General features: G+C 38.6%; 3 protein-coding genes across 9 annotated transcripts in view; all 3 read left to right on the top strand.

Annotated features, from left to right (window-relative positions):
• Positions 1 to 5206, top strand: part of LOC106634374 (putative L-type amino acid transporter 1-like protein MLAS) — a 52996-nt gene extending 47790 nt beyond the window's left edge. For 6 of the 7 annotated variants that reach the window (XM_063597544.1, XM_063597545.1, XM_063597542.1 and 3 more), the window contains one exon: positions 355 to 513. In XM_063597544.1, coding sequence (XP_063453614.1) covers positions 355 to 389 — 35 coding nt within the window. In that variant the 3' untranslated portion in view covers positions 390 to 513. Of the gene's footprint in view, positions 1 to 354; positions 514 to 5072 lie in introns of those variants that run through there. The other variant, XM_063597541.1, reaches the window with a different exon arrangement.
• A 1303-nt stretch (positions 5207 to 6509) lies between these two features.
• On the top strand, positions 6510 to 21432 carry LOC134729281 (serine/threonine-protein kinase SMG1-like). Its single transcript, XM_063597557.1, has 9 exons — positions 6510 to 6570; positions 7847 to 8060; positions 11724 to 11849; positions 12227 to 12299; positions 13222 to 13319; positions 15044 to 15216; positions 17664 to 17888; positions 20174 to 20275; positions 20993 to 21432. Exons 7-9 carry the CDS (start codon positions 17679 to 17681, stop codon positions 21260 to 21262), a joined length of 582 nt encoding a protein of 193 aa, XP_063453627.1. The 5' UTR covers positions 6510 to 6570; positions 7847 to 8060; positions 11724 to 11849; positions 12227 to 12299; positions 13222 to 13319; positions 15044 to 15216; positions 17664 to 17678; the 3' UTR covers positions 21263 to 21432.
• LOC129394190 (serine/threonine-protein kinase SMG1-like) overlaps positions 21268 to 21473 on the top strand; it is a 38535-nt gene continuing 38329 nt past the window's right edge. The window contains exon 1 of the mRNA XM_063597469.1: positions 21268 to 21402. The gene's annotated coding sequence lies outside the window, so the exon portion shown is untranslated. The remainder of the gene's footprint in view (positions 21403 to 21473) is intronic.

Here is a 21473-nt window from a genome sequence, read left to right as displayed (position 1 = left end):
TGTGAGGAGAACACTGGACCAGAGTAACCAATTGTCCTGTTTTGCCTGGGACAGGAGGCTTTCAATGCTAAAACCAGCAAAGTCACCCTAATCCCAGTAGTTATTCGTATTTCTGAATGGGTCTTTAGAACAGTAGAAGAGACTGAAAAGTTGGCATTTCATCCATTCAGAATCTCTTCCCAGTGAAAGACTTCTTATTAGACGGCTGAGTGCTTACATATAATATATAGTACATATTACACTAAATACAATAGTAATGGTTAAATGTAAAATTTGGGAGAAGAGAGGCTTGTTTAAAGAAAGATTTATTTATGTTATTTAAAGTTCTAATCTTAAACTTTTCTCTTTTTATAGAACTGATAGTGCATCAGCTGACCCACGTAATTTAAAATATTCTTCATCCAGAGATAGAGGTGGTTCTTCCTCTTACGGACTGCAACCTTCAAATTCAGCTGTGGTGTCTCGGCAAAGGCACGATGATACCAGAGTCCACGCTGACATACAGAATGACGAAAAGGGTATATATATTTTCTTATTGCTACAAGCATGTTTTTTGAACCTACCTATCCCACCTTCCTGCCTTCTTACACCCCCAACTTTCTCGCTTTCTTCTAATATATTTAAAATACGAATAACAAATGCAGTGTTATTTCTGAAAACTTTATAGGACGTTTATCCACTTTATTATTTTTAAAATTTAAAAATTTTCCATACACAATTCATCAATGCAGTTTTCTTACAAAAAAGATACAATACTATTTTTGTTTTTATTTTCAAAAATATTTAGCTAAGGTTGAAGTTCCTCTTCGCTACTGTCTCTAAACTTCAAGAAAGTTTTAAAACAAGGTGCAAAATTTGATTTAATTTAGTTTTCATTTCTTTGCTTATTTTCCAATGAAGGGATCAAAATAAAATTAATTTAACTTCAAAGGTGTATTAAAAGAAATGAAAATGATTTTCAAGGCAGACAGTACAGGAAAAAGGTAGGAGAAGCAAAGGCTGGTTGAGCTGCAGATTGAGTAATAAGATCCTGAGCTATCAGGAAATTGACTGAATGAAACGAACAATCATATTTAAATGACGTACACATGGCTGTTTGTAGGTGGCTACAGTGTCAGTGGGGGATCTGGGGAAAATACTTATGGTCGGAAGTCGTTGGGGCAAGAGCTGAGGGTTAACAATGTGACCAGCCCTGAGTTCACCAGTGTTCAGCATGGCAGTCATGCTTTAGCCACCAAAGACATGAGGAAATCACAGGGTAAGGCTGGGAAAACGGGGACCAATCACATACACCTTCCAAAGACTTGTATCTCCTCTTATTCTGGACGCCTCTTACTAACGCCTTGCACAGGCATAAGTTGATTTAGTCTACTGTGCAGGTAAAAATTGTTTACATTCTTTTCCTGTGAATTGTTAATTTCCCACTAGAAAGGTTATAGTACATTTTAAAAGAGAATTCTCTTAAAACAAGATTAGAAGACTGGATAAGATCTTACAGAAAAGGTTTACCCAATTATTGTGGATATTGAATGTATAGTGCATAGTAGGCTCTTACTACAGCAAGTCCTTGAACTCTTGGGCCTGTGGAGGATATAGATATATATATATAGAGAGAGAGAGGCTCTTACTACAGCAAGTCCTTGAACTCTTGGGCCTGTGGAGGATATAGATATATATATAGAGGGGGTACTTTTCTGTCTTTTTTTTTTTTTTTCTCTTTTAAGTTCAGGGTACATGTGCAGGGTGTACAGGTTTGTTATGTAGGTAAACGTGTGCCATGGTAGTTTGCTGCACAGATCATCCCATCATCTAGGTATTAAACCCAGCATCCATTAAGCTATTCTTGCTGATGCTCTCCTTCCCCCCGCCCCCTAGAGTGGGTACTTTTCTGGTTTTTTTGTTGTTGTTTTCAATATATTTTTTTGAGCCAGAGTCTTGCTCTGTCACCCAGGCTGGAGCGCAGTGCTGCAATCTCTCCTCACTGCAACCTCCGCCTCCCAGGTTCAAGTGATTCTCGTGCCTCAGCCTCCCAAGTAGCTGGGATTACAGGTACATGCCACCACACCCAGCTGATTTTTGCATTTTTAGTGGAGACAGGGTTTCACCATGTTGGCCAGGCTGGTCTCGAACTCCTGACCTTAAGTGATCACATGTGCTCATTACAGGCCTGAGCCACTGGGCCCTGCCTAGAGTGAGCACTTTTCTAAAGTTAAATACACTGATAGCATTTCTGCCTTATGACGTAGCCTCACTGTATAGGTGAGTGCCTTGGAAGTTCAGAGGATTGGCCGGGTGCAGCGGCTCACTCCTGTAATCCCAGCACTTTGGGAGGCCGAGACGGGCAGATCACGAGGTCAGGAGATCGAGACCATCCTGACTAACACGGTGAAACCCTGTCTCTACTGAAAATACAAAAAATTAGCCAGGCGCGGTGGTGGGCGCCTGTAGTCCCAGCTACCCAGGAGGCTGAGGCAGGAGAATGGCGTGAACCCGGGAGGCAGAGCTTGCAGTGAGCTGAGTGCACCACTGCACTCCAGCCTGGGCAACAGAGCGAGACTCCATCTCAAAAAAACAACAACAAAAAAGAAAGTTCAGAGGATTAGAGGTAATGATAATTTTTTTCCTTAAAGAGAAATTTATCGGTAAAGCTGAGTTATGGGCTTTGTCAGATGTAATTACTTTTTGGACATTTAATTTTTGACTTTTTTTTTTTTTTTTATACTGTGTGTGTGCTTCGTGTATCTTGGTGAAAATCTTTGTGCCTGTAGCTTTTATTGTTGGTATATAACTTTTAAAAAACTGATTTCTTTTTATGTTTTCACAAGTGGAATGAATTCAAAGGCTATGTATGCTGTTTGTTAAAACAGAGTGTTTGAAGCCTTAGACTTATGATATTATAGAAGCTAAACAGTGACTCTAAAGTAGTTCAGTAAACAATTCCTCTTCTTCAAAGGCTCAGGGTCATGTAGTTTGCTAGTGACAGAATTGTAAGTAGAGCCTAATTTCCCAGCTGGTAACTTGATGACATTTTTGGTATCTGTCCTTATTGAAATACTCTATGGGCTAGGGATTTGTAAAAATCCTATTCTTCTCTCAGACATTGTGGTTTCTTTTTTTTTTTTTTTAACTTTTAAATTCAGGATACAAGTGCAGATTTGTTACACTGGTAAACTTGTGTCATGAGGGTTTGTAGTATAGATTATTTTATCACCCAGGTATTAAGCCTGGTACCCATTGGTTGTTTCTCTTGATCCTCTCCCTCCTCCCACCCCCCACCCTCCAAAAGGATCCAGTGTGTTTTGTTCCCCTTGTAGTTATTTATTTATTTATTTATTTATGAGATGGAGTATCTCCCTGGCACCCAGGCTGGAGTGCAATGGCGCGATCTCAGGTCACTGCAGCCTCCACCTCCCAGATTAAAGTGATTCTCCTGCCTCAGCCTCCCGAGTAGCTGGGATTACAGGAGCGTGCCACCATGCCCGGCTAATTTTTTGTATCTTTAGTAGAGACGAGGTTCCACCATGTTGGCCAGGCAGGTCTCAATCTCCTGACCCCGTGATCTGCCCTCTCGGCCTCCCAAAGTGCTGGGATTACAGGTGTGAGCCACCATGCCCAGCCTTCTGGTTTCTTTTATTATCAATTTTTTCTCATACCTTAGAAATGAAACTGTCAGACCCTTTGTGATTTGTTGTTTACGTATGTATTGGCTAATTATGGTGAATAGCACAGTTGAAAATGTTTTGCAAAAATTGAGTTTTTTGTTTTGTTTTGTTTTTTGAGACAGTCTCGCTCTGTCACCCAGGCTGGAATGCACTAGTGTGATTTCACTGCAACCTTTGCTTCCCAGGCTAAAGCGATCCTCCCACCTCAGCCTCCTGAGTAGCTGGGATTACAGGCATGTGCCACTGTGCCCAGCTAATTTTTGTATTTTTCGTAGAGATGGGGTTGTACCATGTTGCCGATGCTGGTCTCGAACTCCTGGGCTCAAGTGATCTGCCTGCCTTGGCCTTCCAAAGTGCTGGGTAATTACAGGCAAGAGCCACCTCGCCCAGCAAAAATCTAGTTTTTAAAGGCATTGTTAATATACTGATAGTATTCACTATTGTTTGCTTGTTCTTGTGATTAAAAAATAAGGGGAGAAAAGTTGTGGTTTGCTACCTTTCTAGTGGAGGCATGCCTTGCATGTGGTAGATGATAATTAGACATTTGTTGAACTAAATGTGTGATTATGGCTCCCCAAAACTTCATCCCAGGGAAATGATGATAATGTGAATAAGAGGCTTTCCTCCAGTGGGATACCTAGATGATAAGTAGAAGCCTATATCCTGTTTTTACTCGATTGAGGCTTTATCCGTACCCCTTGGAAGTTGTTTAATTTACCTACACCCAGGCTCTTTACCTGCATGTTGAAAACAGTTTGGAATGGACCCAAAGAAAGTTGTTACTAAGGCCTTTCTTTTTTCTCTCCCAGCCAGTCCTCTGGAATGAGGTGTTCAGTTGGCCTAGGGTTATTCATTTCTCGTTTCCTTCAGCAAATATTTTTTTGAGGGTCTGTTATGTGCCAGGCACTCTGCTGGGATTTGGAATACAGAGTTGAACAAAAGAGCGATAGGACCTATATTCCCTGAGCTTTTATTGACCAGTGGACTGTGACTTTTGATGTAATTTTATTTTTGAGAGAGGGTCTTGCTCTGTCACCCAGGCTGGAGTGCAATAGGGTGATCTCGGCTCACTGCAACCTCCACCTCACGGGCTCCAGTGATTCTCCTGCCTCAGCCTCCCGAGTAGCTGGGACTACAGGTGCACACCACCTTGGCTGGCTAGTTTATGTAATTTTTTGTGTGTCTGTGGAGACAGGGTTTCACCATGTTGCCCAGGCTGGTCTCAAACTCCTGAACTCATGTGATCTACCCGCCTTCCAAAGTACTGGGATTACAGGCATGAGCCACCATAATAATTTAATTATTATTTAAATAATTTTTAATTTTAAAAATTTAAAAATTATTTTAAAATTTAAAAATTCCTTTGCTTATTTATACTCAATGGACAACAAAATGATTATATATTCACAGAGAGATCGATGTCTTATTGTGATGAGTCTCGACTGTCAAATCTTCTTCAGAGGATCACCCGGGAAGACGACAGAGACTGAAGATTGGTCACTGTAAAGCAGTTGAAAGAATTTATTCAGCAACCAGAAAATAAGCTGGTAAGTATAGTATGTTTGGAAATATGAGGATTTTTGTGTTTCCATAATAAACTAGGTAATGCTACCTTGAGTAGTTTAAGAATGGGGAAAGTCTGTATTATGATGATCAAGAACTTAATGCTCTCTAATATGTAATTTCTTTTTCTTCTTAAAGACAAGATCTTGCTCTGTCGCCCAGGCTGGAGTGCAGTGGCACAATCATAGCTCACTGCAGTCTCAAACTCCTGGATTCAAGCTATCCTCCCGCTGTGGCCTCCTGAGTAGCTGGGACTTCAGGCATGTGCCACTACACCTGGCTGAGGTGGAAGAATCACTTGAGCCCAGGAATTCAGGGTTGCAGTGAGATACGATCACACCTCTGCATGTCAACCTGGGCGACAGAGGGAGTCCTTGCCTCTTAAAACAACAACAGAAATGTAACAAAGTATAGGAAGGGTTAAATTTTTTTCTTCACTTTCTTTACACCAATTAAGAACTTGATATGGGCCAGGTGTGGTGGCTCATGCCTGTAATCCCAGCATTTTGGGAGGCCAAGGCGGGCGGATCACCTGAGTTCAGGAGTTCGATACCAGCCTGCCCAACATAGTGAAGCCCCATCTCTACTAAAAATACAAAATTAGCTGGACGTGGTGGCACATGACCGTAATTCCAGCTACATGGGAGGCTGTGGCAGGAGAATCGCTTGAACCCAGGAGACGGAGGTTGCAGTGAGCTGAGATCACGCCATTGCACTCCAGCCTGGGCGAAAAGAGTGAAACTCCATCTTAAAAAAAAAAAAAAAAAAAAGAACTTGACAATGAACAGGAGAAAATTAATGAAAATGGTCTAGTGAGGCAGATGACACTTGGATCAAAGCAAGTTTCTCCTCCTTCCAAATTTTATTATGAGTAGTTTCAAATATATAGCAAGTTGAAAGAATTTGACATTGAATCTGTTAAACCCATCATCTAATTTTTGTCGTTAACGTTTTGCCCTAAATACTGCCTTGTCACATATCTCTCCATCTATCCCTCCATCCATCAGTCAATTTTTCAAATGGATTTCAAAGTAAATAAAACAAGCTTTTTGAGTTTATTTTTTTGTTGATGATCACAGCTCTATGTTTCCAGTGGGTGAATTTCTTTCATAGGCTGAAAGGAAACATGACATTCCTGATACATGCTCATTGGGGAGTGGGAATAATAAAGAAAGTAAAGTACTGTTGAATTAGAATTTGGAGGGGAAGACAAGTAAAAAAGTACACAATGCTATTCTTAAAAGTATAGGAATTTGAAGTTTTCATAAATGTGTTTTCTTTTAAAGGTACTAGTTAAACAATTGGATAATATCTTGGCTGCTGTACATGATGTGCTTAATGAAAGGTAAGTAACTAATAATGGTTCGGTTTAAATGACTTTAAAATATATTTTTAGAAATTACTTAACAATACACAAGAAGACAAACCCACTGGCTTTGTTTATGAACATCTATTGACATTTCAGTGGGTCTTGTCATTTTTATCTGCATTAATTATGTGTTAATTACGGTTGAATACAAATGGAATCCACTTGAAAAGAATATTTATTTTTTGAGCCAGAGTCTCACCGTGTCGCCCAGGCTGGAGTGCAGTGGTGCGATCTCAGCTCACTGCAACCTCCACTTCCCGGGTTCAAGTGATTCTCCTGCCTCAGCCTCCCGAGTAGCTGGGACTACAGGCGTGCACCACAACTGCCAGCTAATTTTTGTATTTTTGGTAGAGACAGGGTTTCACCATGTTGGCCAGGCTGGTCTAGAACTCCTGACCTCAGGTGATCCACCCACCTTAGCCTTCCAAAGTGTTGGGATTACAGGCATGAGCCACCGTGCCTGGCTGGAATATTTTATTTTTTTAATTTGCTAGTCTCACTGGATAACTGAGTCTTGACTTATGGAATGGCATAAACTCTTGATGCAGGCATGAAGAATAAAATTAGTTTTTGTAAACTAGAGAATTTGAAACTGCTTAGAGAATAGAGGTAAAAAGGAATTTCCTTCTTTGGGTAAGAGTGGATCCAAACCATATATTCTCTGGCTATTAGAGTCTCCGGAGGTGTGTGGTCATTTTTTGTTATGGTGATTCCTAAAGATTTGCAGTGTTGGCAAGTACCCAAAATTTATCTCAGCTGGTCATAAACCTTAGTGCCTTTTGATGGTTTTGTTTTATAGTTACTTATTAAAGTTCTATGTAAATCATTACTGTTATCCTTTTAAGTTTCTGTATTTAACTATTACCATTTTATATTTTATAGTCATTACATATTGGATATTATGTAGAATGTAGTTATGTATAGAGTGTTTTATCTAATTATTTGTTGCTGCCCTTTTCTGAGAGTTATTTAATACCGTTTGAGATGGAATTTAGCATTTTTGGGCCTTCCCTCACTGTTTGTAAATAATTGATTTTGTAAAAAGAAAGTAATGTCAGACAGATACTTGAGGGCAATGCAGGCTAGACAGAATGTAGTATTTAGAGTGGAGAAAATTTCAACCTTTTATGTAGTTTGAATAGAAATTTAAAAAACCACTTAAGACATTCTTTTGTAAGATGTATTACTCATGTCATCATAGAAAACTTAAGCCTTTTGTGTGTGTTTTTTGTTTGCATTAAAATAAACACAGTAGCGAATTGCTTCAGGAGTTGAGACAGGAGGGAGCTTGCTGTCTTGGCCTTCTTTGTGCTTCTCTGAGGTATGAGGCTGAGAAGATCTTCAAGTGGATTTTTAGCAAATTTAGCTCATCTGCAAAAGATGAAGTTAAACTCCTCTACTTATGTGCCGCCTACAAAGCACTAGAGACTGTAGGAGAAAAGAAAGCCTTTTCATCTGTAATGCAGGTAAGAATGAAGGGGGAAAAATGCATGATGTACTTGGGAAGAAAATTGTCCCTTAACACATGTCCTTGGAGAGGAGCTTGAAGAAGGGAAACATAGAATAGGGGTTATCTACTGATAGGAAATATGTTTTAAAAATTCCTCTTTCTCAGTTTGAGTAAAGGATACACTGTTCAAGGATCAGTGCTACATACATATATGCATATATGTGGAGAGAGAGGGAGAGATTTCTTCTAAGAAATTGGCTTACACGCCGGGTGCGGTGTCTCACGCCTGTAATCCCAGCACTTTGGGAGGCCGAGGCAGGCGGATCATGAAGTCAGGAGATCGAGACCATCCTGGCTAACATAGTGAAACCCCATATCTACTAAAAATACAAAAAAAATTAGCCGGGCGTGGTGGTGGGCACCTGTAGTCTCAGCTAATTGGGAGACTGAGGCAGGAGAATGCCGTGAACCTGTGAGGCGGAGCTTGCAGTGAGTCGAGATCGCACCACTGCACTCCAGCCTGGGCAACAGAGTGAGACTCTGTCTCAAAAAAAAAAAAGAAAAAAAAGATACACGTTGAAGTTAGATTTGAAATAAGTTAGTTTTAAGATTTTTTTCCTCAGCCAAGCGCGGTGGCCTATATGCCTGTAATCCCAGCACTTTGGGAGGCCGAGGTGGGAACATCATGAGGTCAAGGGATCGAAACCATCCTGGCCAACATGGTGAAACCCCGTCTCTACTAACAATACAAAAATTAGCCAGGCATGGTGGCACGTGCCTGTAGTCCCAGCTACTCAGGAAGCTGAGGCAGGAGAATCGCTTGAACCCCGGAGGCCGAGGTTGCAGTGAGCCGAGATCACACCATTGCCTGGGCAACAGAGCCAGACTCTGTCTCAAAAAAAAAAAAAAAAAGGATTTTTTTTCCTCTTTGGTTTTTAGAAATGTTTTTTTGAGATTGCTTAGGACCAGAATGATTTGCAAATTTGAAAATAGGAACTCCGCTAGGAATGCTGGATAGAAGAGTGCTTCACATTTGTAGAGGGAAACAAGAACTAAATATCACAACTTCTTTCTGAGCCTTTTGGTTTGCTAACGTGCCCCAAATTCTTATTCCAAATGGTATAAGATAATTATGTGTAAATGAATACCAGCTCTACTTAGTTTTATTTCACATTTGTGTATCTGAATATATTAAAACATCATTCCTTTTTTTTTTTTTTTTTGATGCAGAGTCTTGCTCTGTTGTCCAGCCTGGAGTGCAGTGGCATGATCTCGGCTCACTGCAACTTCTGCCTCCCTGGTTCAAGTGAATCTCCTGCCTCAGCCTCCTGAGTAGCTGGTATTACAGGAGTGTGCCATTAGCCTGGCTAATTTTTGTATTTTTAGTAGAGATGGGGTTTCATTGTGTTGGCCATGCTGGTCTTGAACTCCTGACCTCAAGTGATCCTCCTGCCTCGGCCTCCCAAAGTACTGTGATTAGTGTCATGAGCCACCACACCTGGCCTAAAAGATCATTGATTTAGTTTTGAGTAAGATTTTAAGTGATTAAATTATGGTATTGTTGTGTTTGGAATATCTGATATTAGGGGTTTTTTTTAATACAGTTTTTGATATGCTTTATTTTGGGTATGTAGTTTAAAAAATATAAAGGAAATATAAGGAATGTTCTTTTTTTTTTTTAATAAAAAATGTATTTTTAACTGGGCATGGTGGCTCACTCCTGTAACCCCAGCACTGTGGGAGGCTGAGGCCGGTGAATTGCCTGAGTCCAGGAGTTTGAGACCAGCCTGGGCAACATGGTGAAACCCTGTTTCTATCAAAAAAAGGAAAAAAAATAAGTTGGGCATGGTGGCATGCATCTGTAATCCCAGCTACTTGGAGGCTGAGGCAGGAGGATCGCTTGTGCCTGGGAGGTTGAAGCTACAGTGAGCTATGGTCAAGCTATTGCACTCCATTATAGGCAACCCTGTCTCAAAAAAGCAAAACAAAATGAAACATTTTCCCCCTTGATTATAGAGGTTTGAGAAAAATTTGAGGGAGGATTCAGAAAATTACCTGTAACTGAACAGAATGCCACCAGCTTGGGCTTATTCTGCATGCATAATTATGAACATTTTCCCATCTCTTGTGAAAATTCTCACATTCATAGAAAGATAGATGCACCAGTAAAATAAATACCTGTAAATATGATAATAATTTCATAATATATGCTTCACCTAGATTTACCAGTTACTAATATTTTGCCACAGTTTTATTTTCTCACACACTTTTGTTGAGCATCTGAAAACCATATACATGATGACAGTTCACCCCATAATGTTTTAGTATGCATCTCCCAAGAATAAGGTTTTTCTTCTGTATAACAAGAATATTGTAATCGTACCTAAGAAAATGAATTTTATTACATATGTGTTCTATATTCAAATTTCTGTAATTACCCTTAAGATGTCTTTTAAATGATTTTTAGCATTGATAGTCTGTGCCTGTGTAGATTATAACATTGGCTATTGCAAAATAATGGTTTTCTTTTTCTCTCTTTTTTTTTTGAGATGTAATCTTGTTCTATTGTCCAAGCTGGAGGGCAGTGGCACCATCTCGGCTCACTGCAACCTCCGCCTCCCAGGTTCAAGCAGTTCTCTTGCTTCAGCCTCCTGAGTAGCTGGGATTACAGGCATGTGCCACTGTGCTCTGCTAATTTTTATATTTTTAGTAGAGACGGAGTTCATCATGCTGGCCAATCTGGTCTTGAACTCCTGACCTCAGGTGATCCACCTGCCTCGTCCTCCCAAAGTGCTGGGGTTACAGGTGTGAGCCACTGCACCCAGCCTAAAATGATGGTTTTCTGATTCTAGCATTTCTTTTATAAGATTGCTATGTAAAGCGCAGCTTTTCCTTTTTTAGGGAAAAATGTTTTTTAACAGCTGCAAAATAAATATTCTTTCAATGGAATGACAAATAGTTATTTATTATTTTATTTTTGCCATATATTTATTTTAAAAATTCATGTATAATGGTAACCTGAGCCTGCATGTTATTTATGTGTGGTGCCATACTGATCTTCTTTAATTTTAATATGAAGCAAGTACTAATATACTAAAGCATAAATTATATAAAATTTGCTTTATATTTTGGATTGCAAAGTAATTGTTGTACTTTATAGAAAAGTTTCCCAAATCCATTTTACTTTTTGGTATTTGAAATTTAATCACAGGTAGAATCTTAGAGCATTTAGGGATATTGTAAACAGATGTTATTAAGGACTAATGTTAACTGATGTCAAAGGACTAATATTAACAAACATTGAAGAAGAGAAAGCAGTATTTGTTTTTAGCTTAACATCTTAGTGGAGCGAAACATTTTCAATTTATTTATTTTATTTATTTATTAATTATTATTTTTTTTGAGATGGAGTCTGGCTGTATTGTCCAGGCTGGAGTGCAGCGGTGCAATCTCAGCTCACTGCAACCTCTGCCTCCTGGGTTCAAGCGATTCTTGTGTCTCAGCCTCCCAAGCAGTTGGGATTTACAAGTGAATTTTTTTTTTTTTAACTAAAACTACAGAATCTATTTTTCTTGGTCTCATACTCAGTTTTTTATGTAGTCAGTAAATAATGAACCTAATTTGCTTGTTTTCTCCCTATTTTGTTGAATGTTCACGGTTTGTAACTTTTATTTTTAAGCTTGTAATGACCAGCCTGCAGTCAATTCTTGAAAATGTGGATACACCAGAATTGCTTTGCAGATGTGTTAAGTGCATTCTTTTGGTGGCTCGATGTTACCCTCATATTTTCAGCACTAATTTTAGGGTGAGTTCCTCATTCCGCTGTTCAGATCATGGGGTGAGGGGGATGGTTGTGTGTGTGAGGAACTGAGGAATCAGATGGAAAACAATGCCTCTGCTCCTTTGAATATAATCAGTGATATTTGAGGTTCCAGGGTTAAATGCCGCATTTTTCTTTCTGACGTTCGTATCTTAAAATATTTGAAGAAAATAAACTATTTCATTGTTGTGAGAAATGTAGTTCTTTTATTTTCCTGCCCCTCTCCCCTTTCTAAGTTTCTAGAATGTCAAGTAGGTGAACATAGATGCTCCTTTTAGGATCTTTTGCTGTGAAATGGTCCACAGGTGAATGGCAGTAATATCTTAAAATGATTGGCCCCCTCTCTCTTTGTTTCCATCAAGGATACAGTTGATATATTAGTTGGATGGCATAGAGATCGTACTCAGAAACCTTCGCTCATGCAGCAGGTATCTGGTAAGTCTTGCAGCCTATACCAGTTATTTAAATACTGTCGGGGAGGAGCAGTGGTCCCCCAATGACCATCTATCAATACCATTTCTTTAATAATGCAAGAAAACTAATTCAGAGAAATGTTTTATTGTAAATGAACATGACTTGTTAGCTAAATATATATTTTCAGAGGAAATTACTAGTAGGTGGGTAGAGTAAGTACAGACAGGACTTCCCCAAGTTATTTGTAGTTTGTACTGGTAGGAAAGTATATGGTAAGAATATATTGCAGTGGCAATACCCTGAAGTGGACAATGGAAGATCCAAGTTATTTGTCACATTTTATTGTTTTTCTGGTTATTTTTTTTAAAAAGGAAATATAGGGTTAATTTGGAGAATTGTCATAAATGAGAAATGGTTTTGTTTCCCATTTTTTTGAAGTTAAGTGAATGACTAGCGTGGCTCATTTGCACATTTCAGCTTGTTTCAAGTGTCATAGTTTCTCGTAACTTACTTGGTGTAATAAACTTTTGAAAATAGGATATTCAGGTGATAGTGGTCTGTTTCATTTTCACTGAGGAGATGAGTATACACCTTTAATGGTTAGATGTGGCCCTGGGATTAGCCAGGCCAATGGTAGATTGTGGCATTTTAGTCTTAAGTCATGTGTAGTGACAATATAGATATGAAATTTACTGAAAAAGTAAGGAAATAACATTTACCTGTTAATTTCTGCAGAAATTAAAGAGGTATTAATTAAAGAGGTATTGGTTAATCGTGATCAGCATGTTTAGCAGTCTTCATTTTATGATATAGGACATGTTTTAGGGTATGCTGCTTGAAAACCAGATACTTTTTAAAACGAGCCTCTTATATTTTTTTAATTTGGATTTTTTGGTGTTTTTTCTCTCCCCTACCCTTTCACAATTTCTTATACGATTCCAAGGGTGGTTGCAGAGTTTGGAGCCATTTTGGGTAGCTGATCTTGCATTTTCTACGACTCTTCTTGGTCAGTTTCTAGAAGACATGGAAGCATATGCTGAGGTGAGTATATAGAAAGCTGTTTCTTAAAATTTTGATTAAGAAAAAATCTTAAATTGTGCTAGATTTATTTTAAAATGGCTCAGACTTCCTGACATTTAAGCAGAAATTACAAGCCCATTGCAATATTTTGAAAAAAAATTTTTTTTTGAGACGGAGTCTCGCTCTGTCACTCAGGCTGGAGTGCAATGGCACGATCTCAGCTCACTGCAACCTCCACCTCCTGGGTTCAAATGATTCTCCTGCCTCAGCCTCCTGAGTAGCTGGAATTACAGGTGCCCACCACTACGCCCAGCTAATTTTTGTATTTTTAGTAGAGACGGGGTTTCACCATGTTGGCCAGGCTGGTCTCAAACTCCTGACCACTGGTGATCCACCCGCGTCGGCCTCCCAAAGTGCTGGGATTATAGGCATGAGCCCCCGTGCCCAGTCAGTATTTTAAACATTTATTTCAGATGTGTTTAAGTTACCAGGAGAATTATTGGAGAGACTAAAAGAAACGTTGCAAGCTTCGTATTTCGCAAAGCTTTACATACTCTCGGTAGCTGGTATTTTTCTAAAGACATTTTTTGTTATTTATTTTTATTTTTTGTCCCCAGTCTTCAGAGTCTTAAAGCAAATTGATGTTGTGTTATAAAAAAACACAAAACACCAAAAGCTCCTAAAGATTTTCCTCTTACATATGTACAGGAGATCTTGAATCGTACTTTGGAGGACAAGCCTTGGCTTCAGCCAGCTTTTGTGGCTGTACGAATATAGCATAGGAGCTTTAAGAGCGCTGCTGAAGCCTCTGTTACTGGTACTTGGCTTTTCTGGCCCCACTGTCATGGCTTAACTCAGTGCCATCTCTTATCTGAATCTCTTTGTGTTTCTCCCCTATTCAGATCAACCAATCAAGGCTCCCATAAAGATTTTGGCCTCATCTTGTTTTTTTCATCTTTGCTGCTTGTAGTCAACAGGAATTCAGTACCTTTAGCTGTACTGATGTGTTTACTCTTTCCTAGAAAAGCAAGGAAATGTTTTGCTTCTGCGTTGTTTTTTCTTTGCCCCCACACCTAGAATGTCTTTTTTCACAGCCCACGTTTAAAGCTGATCTACCTCTCATGAGCCACACATTCTAGTTTGTAGAGATGCTTCCCCTTGTTATCCTTAAGATCTCATTCTCTTCTGTTATTTTGGTGCTTAATTTTAGGTAGATGTATACATTGGTTCTAGTATCCTAGTTTTTGCGAATCTTGTCCTTTTCATATATCGTACTTCTTCAGTTACACATCTGTAGACCAGGTCTTGTAATCTCCCTTTGCTCTTCATGTGCATGCTCTTGGTTTGGAGGACTTACTGTTGAGCTGAGTGGCTCAAAGAATAGCTAGAATGAGATTTTTAGCCAAAAACTAATTCAGGAGTGGCAAAAGCTTCCGTCTTCATTTATACCTACATATAACTAGAGCATATGTGCTAGAATTTATTTTTTCCCAACAGCTTTCTGAGTTGATTTAAGAGATTATTTCCTTAATTTGTTGTCTATTGGGTTTAATGTTGGCTTTTTGAAATAATTAGGTAAAACCCATTTTTATATTCAGAGTCATGAATATTCTCATGGGCCACAGTTCTCTTTCTAAAAGCCTAAAAATCTATTCTAAAATGAATTGATTGAAATATTTTAGAGTTTTTTGTTTTTTTTTTAAACAATGTACTACTTATTAAGAATGCTGTGAATTCACATCTAGGACCTCAGCCATGTGGCCTCTGGGGAATCAGTGGATGAAGACGTCCCTCCTCCATCAGTGTCATTACCAAAGCTGGCTGCGCTTCTCCGGGTATTTAGTACTGTGCTGAGGAGCATTGGGGAACGCTTCAGCCCAATTTGGGTCCTCCAATTACTGAGGCATACGTAACAGTTGTAAGTGCTTTTGGGCATTTGAAGTGTCATTCAAAAATAGAATTGTTTTATATTGTAAATGATTCTCTTTACCAGGTGAACTGTTATTAATCCTTCATTTGTTTAGCATGTATGTATGTATGTATATATGTATATATTGTCTGACTGCTTTCTTAAATAACCAGAAAAGCAGGGAATCCTGTTATATCTCATCCTCCTTTCATCCAACTCCCCTACCCTCCCATGACAAAAGGCCACTCTGAATTTTTAAATCTTATCCTTTCATTTTTAAATAATATTTCTTATAATTTTACTTTTAAATTATTGGGTTTCCTTTTAGTTTTTCAACATATTACGAATAGCACACTATAGGAGAAGCCTCAGAAAGTAATCTTCTCTGAGCATAAGATGGAACTCATATGAAAACTTGTATATCTTTATATTCTTTGATAGCCTGACATCAAAGAACATAAACAAATTAAAAATGAGGTAGCTAGATTGCCACACTTCAGCAGCCTCAGACATTAGCTGCACTGTATATAGCACATCCAATGAGGGTTCAGTGGAAAAGACACAAGAAATGAACCCCAGGCATTGTACTCTGCTTTGAATAAGGAGAAAGAAGCATGTGTGATACAGTCATAAAAAATTTAATCTAACTGATGAAAATTTTACCGTTAGGATAAAATTTGCTTTTAGGAGCATATACTTTTGCTGAACATGTTCCTAAATAAAATAGGATATTGATTATATAGTAAGTTGTGTACTTGAGCAGAAATGTCAGAACTTAAAGATAAATGAAACCAGCATATCGGTATTTTAAACCAATATGGTTTCAAAATGGTTTAATATCTTTGCTTCATTTTTAGTGTCTAAAAGGTGGTTGTTTGAAGACTGTACAGAGTTGAAATAAAAAGCCGTTAATTCAGACATAAAATAAAAGGGACATAATTTATAGGATAGGTGTATATTGATTTATGAGGATCTTTTAGGCCTTTGAGAATGGTAGAATGGTGGGGTTTTTATTTTTTTTATTTATTTTTGGAGCTGGAGCCTCACTCTGTCACCCAGGCTGGAGTGTAGTAGTGCAATCATAGCTCACTGTAGTCTTGAACTCTTGGGCCCAGGTGAACTTCCCATCTCACTCAGCCCTACAAGCGGGTGTCATGACCCATACCCAGCTTTTTTTTTCTTTTCTTTTGAAAGTGGGGTGGTGCCATCACGACTCAGTGCAGCCTCTATCTCTTGGGCTCAAGTGATCCTCCCACCATAGCTCCTGCTAATTTTTTATTTTTGTAGAGATGGGGTCTCAGCGTTTCCCAGGCTGGTCTTGAACTTTTGGCCTCAAGCAGTCTTCCCACCTCAGCCTCCCAAAGTGTTGGGATTATAGACATGAGCCACTGTGCATGCATGGCCAAGAATGCTTCCCCCTCCGCCCTCTACCCCCTACTCCTTTTTTTTTTTTTTTTTTTTTTTTTTGAGACATGGTCTCTGTTGCCCAGGCTGGAGTGCAGTGGCATGATCTTCGCTCACTGCAGCCTTGACCTCCCAGGCTTAAGTGATCCTCCCACCTCAGCCTCAAGTAGTTGGTGGGACTACTGGTGTGAGCCACCACGCCCAACTAATTTAAAAACAAATTTGGTAGAGATGAGGTGTTGTTATGTTGACATGGCTGGTCTCAAACTCCTGGACTCAAGAGAACCTTCCAGCTAATCCTCTCAAAGTGCTAGGATGATAGATGTGAGTCACTATGCCCAACCTCCAAGGATACTTTTAATGAAAACTATGGGTAGACTAAATAAAATCCTGTATGTATTGGTTGTTAAATATTATAGAAGTATTTTTTAACATTTGCTCTGTTTTCTCCCCTATTTTATTAGAAATTTGGTACACAATTATTGGCCATTATAGTTAAGTGGGGGATTTTGTTTGTGTGTGTATTGGAAATAATATGATTTTTGAAGATATTATGTGGTAAGCATGAGAGTGCTTATCTTTCAAAAGAGACCATCAGTAGATAGAAACTTTAATAAGCTTAAAGTGACTTGTATGTTCAGTTTTGAAAGATTGACTCCCAAAAGCCCAAGAGCTAGCTTGTAGTATGTGTGGGCAGGCTATTCCCATGCTGTCAATACCATTACTGTCGTGGTGTATTTCATGATAAAGATTCTGAGCTTCAGCCATTTAGTGACATTGGGAGAAACGAAGTTGGGTATATGGGAAATAGAGGATGGCAGATTCCATTTCCTGTCATAGTAGCACTTTAGGATTTTTTAGCCAAGATCATGTTTACATATTGTAGTAAAGGCATCATTATTATTCAGCTACTGAGAACTAGAATATTAAGAGACTGCTGGCAAGGCAAGCAGTTAATTTTCAGTTGAAATTGCATTAAATAAAAAGTATTTTCTTGCTTTGTGGAAGCATGTGAATTTTTTTAAAAAGCTGCTTATTTTCCCCATTTACAGGTTCTGTACAGAGTAATGAGATGTGTGACGGCTGCAAACCAGGTGTTTTTTTCTGAGGCTGTGTTGACAGCTGCTAATGAGTGTGTTGGTGTTTTGCTCGGCAGCTTGGATCCTAGCATGACTATACATTGTGACATGGTCATTACATATGGATTAGACCAACTGGAGAATTGCCAGACTTGTGGTACCGATTATATCATCTCAGTCTTGAATTTACTCATGCTGGTATGTGAATTATTCTTTTCCTTTTTAATGTGTTGGTTTATTCAGGCCCTTAAATCGATATGTAAGAAATGAAGGACTTTGTCTGGGTATGGTGGCTCATGCTTGTAATCCCAGCGCTTTGGGAGGCCAAAGCAGAAGGATTGCTTGCATCCAGGAATTCTGGCACAGCTTGGGCAATGTAGGGAGACCCCATCTGTACAAAAAGTCAAAAATTAGCTTGGTGTAGTGGTGTGCACCTGCAGTCCTAGCTACTCGGGAGGCTGAGGGAGGAGGATCGATTAAGCCCAGGAACTTGAGGTTGAAGTGAGCTCTGATTGTGCCACTGCACTCAGCCAAGGTGACAAAAAAGGCCCTGTCTCCAAAAAAGAAAAAAAACAAGGGCTTTGCTTCATTATATTATTTTTTAGAGTACATTCATCAGTCTTATAATCTATGCTTTCATTTTAGTGTCTATTTACTTTTATTTTTAATGCAATTTTTTTTTGAGACAGGGTCTCACTCTGTTGCACAGGATGAAGTGCAGTGGCATGATTTTGGCTCACTGTAGCCTTGACCTCTTGGGTTCAGGTGATCCTCCCACCTCAGCCCCCCAGGTAGCTAGGACTACAGGTGTGCACCACCACACCTGGCTAATTTTTTATATTATTTTGTAGAGATGGAGTTTTGCCATGTTGCCCAGGCTGGTCTTGAATTCTTGGGCTCAAGCAATCCACCTGCCTTGGCTTCCCAAAGTACTGGGATTATAGGCATGAGCCACTCTGCCAGGCCTCTATTTTTAGTGGTTGATAGCTAGTCTCAGTGTAGCTTTACTCGTTTTTTCTGAGGAAACATTGCTCTACACACCAGATTCTTTCTTTTTTGCTTTTCTTTTCTTTTCTTTTCTTTTCTTTTTTTTTTTTTTTTTGTCACAGGATCTTGCTGTATTCCCCTGGCTGGAGTGCAGCGGTACAATCAGAGCTCACTGCAGCCTCAAACTCCTGGGCTCAAGTGATTCTCCCACTCAGCCTCCCGACTATCTGGGACTACAGATGCATGACACCATGCCTGGCTAACCTTTGTATTTTTTGGAGAGAAGGGGTCTCACTACATTGTCTAGGCTGGCCTTAAATTCTTGGTCTCAAGTAATCCTCCTGCCTTGCCCTCCCAAAGTGCTGGGATTACAGGTGTGAGCAATCATGCCTGGCCTCCTTTAATTTCTTCTTTTTTTTTTTTTTTTTTGAGACGGAGTCTCGCTCTTTTGCCCAGGCTAGAGTGCAGTGGCACAATTGTATTTTTAGTAGAGAAGGGGTTTCACCATGTTAGCCAGGATGGTCTCGATCTCCTGACCTCGTGATCTGCCTGCCTTGGCCTCCCAAAGTGCTGGGATTACAGGCGTGAGCCACCGCACCCGGCCGGCCTCCTTTAATTTCTTAACCACAAATATCCTCCCCCCACTTTTATTATGGACATTCTGAAGCACATAAAAATAGGGAGCATAGTATAATAAATTTGTACATATTTAACACGCAGCTTCTATAATTAGAAACAAATGGCCCATCTGGTTTCATCTAGGCCTCTTTGCTATCCTTTCATCTCCAACTGGATTATTTTAAAGCAAATTCTAGATGACATTCTGCTGAGCATTTCTGCCGGAATTACACCTCTCTTGGCTAATGTGAAAAAATGCCCATGATAACTGTAAAATACGTGTGTCCTATTTAGGTGTCTAAACACTTTAATGTCACAGTATTAAGGCCTTAAAATATAGCTTAGATATATTTTTCTAAATTAAAAGACTTTATTTTTTAGATATACAGAAAATTGAGCAGAAAACAATGAGTTCCTATATACCTTCTTCATCCCAACAGTTTCCCCCTCATTAACATATTGTGTTAGTGTGGTACATTTATTACAAAGGAGTGAATATTGATGTATTATTATTAACTAATTTTATAGTTTAGTTTGTGTTATGTATTCTATGGACTTTAACATGTGTAATGACATGTTTCCCCTATTACCAGTATCATACAGGATAGTTTCACTTCCCTAAAAATCTTTTATGTTCTACCCACTCCTTCCTCGTTCCCCTCTCCCCACTCCTCCCTCCCTCCATCTTAAGCCCATGGCAACCCCTGATCTTTTTACTGTCTCCATCGTTTTGCCTTTTCCAGAATGCCATGTAGTTGGAGTCATATAGTATGTAGCCTTTTCAATTGGCTTCTTTCACTTACCAGTGTGCATTTAAGGTTTCTCCATGTCTTTTTGTAATTTGAGAAGCTCATTTTTAAAAAATTTTATTCTTTTAGATTGTTGAACAGATAAATATGAAACTGCCATCATCATTTGTAGAAAAACTGTTTATACCATCATCTAAACTACTATTCTTGCGTTATCATAAAGAAAAAGGGGTAAGTAATACACTGATAATGAATTTTGACAACTTGAGTCACTGAAGAGTTGGACCTAATGTTGCTTACCAGGCTATATAAGTGAAATTGAGTGAAATGTGAAATGTTTGATTTAGAATATAGTGATTGTATTTGTTCTTTTAAATTTATATTTCTTGATAATCATACTGAATACTTTCATGAATGATGTGCCAGATACTCTTTTCAGACTATGCATCTCTTGCTGTTACTAAATTTATTAAATTTTCATAAGGGTAAAACAAGTTGACACATTTATAAAGTTATAAATTAAGAAGTACTGTATATTTTGTAAACAAAAATGACTGGCTTTTCAACCACCCCCTAGTCAAATCCACCACAGACTTTCCTGGTAGATTTAAGAAACCCAGTCTTAAACTGCTGTTTGCATATGTCTTTTGATGTTGATTATTTAAAAAAAAAAAAAACGGCCATTCTGGAAATTTCATATTGACAGTTTTCATTTATAGTACTCTTTATTTGTGATAAAACTTAATAGATTTGAAATAGCATACTGATCTGTGTCAGTTTTCTGATTGGTTTTTTAAAAATTAAAATATTAAGTGCTACGGACAGTGAATTGATCAATCTTAAATTTATTTGTATCATCAGCACTAATACAGATAGTGATTTATTTTCCATATAATTTTAGAAGATTTATTTTCCATTTCTCACTTCCTTGAATTTTTTGTTTTTCAGGTTGTTGCTGTAGCCCATGCTGTTTATCAAGCGATGCTCAGCTTGAAGAATATTCCTGTTTTGGAGACTGCCTATAAGTTAATATTGGGAGAAATGACTTGTGCCCTAAACAACCTCCTGCACAGTCTGCAACTTCCTGAGGCCTGTTCTGAAATAAAACATGAGGCTTTTAAGAATCATGTGTTCAATGTAGACAATGCAAAATTTGTAGTTAAATTTGACCTCAGTGCCCTGACTACAATTGGAAATGCCAAAAACTCGAGTCTTTAATTGTAATGACTTTGTTTTATCCACAGTTAAGCCTTTTCTCATTACATATTTATGTATTTCACTGTCATGTCAACATGTCTGCAGAATCACTGTATGTAACAAACAGCCATATTTAAGACATGCCTGGATAAATAAAATTGGTAGGAATGTTTTCTTGCCATTATATTTAACTTTTCTTCTTTTTCCTTGACAAATCTTGATAAGTTTTTTT

This window comes from Pan paniscus, chromosome 18 (genome assembly GCF_029289425.2).
Source record: "Pan paniscus chromosome 18, NHGRI_mPanPan1-v2.0_pri, whole genome shotgun sequence".
NCBI classification, from domain to species: Eukaryota; Metazoa; Chordata; class Mammalia; order Primates; family Hominidae; genus Pan; species Pan paniscus.
This window is presented reverse-complemented; position numbering and strand designations above follow the sequence as displayed.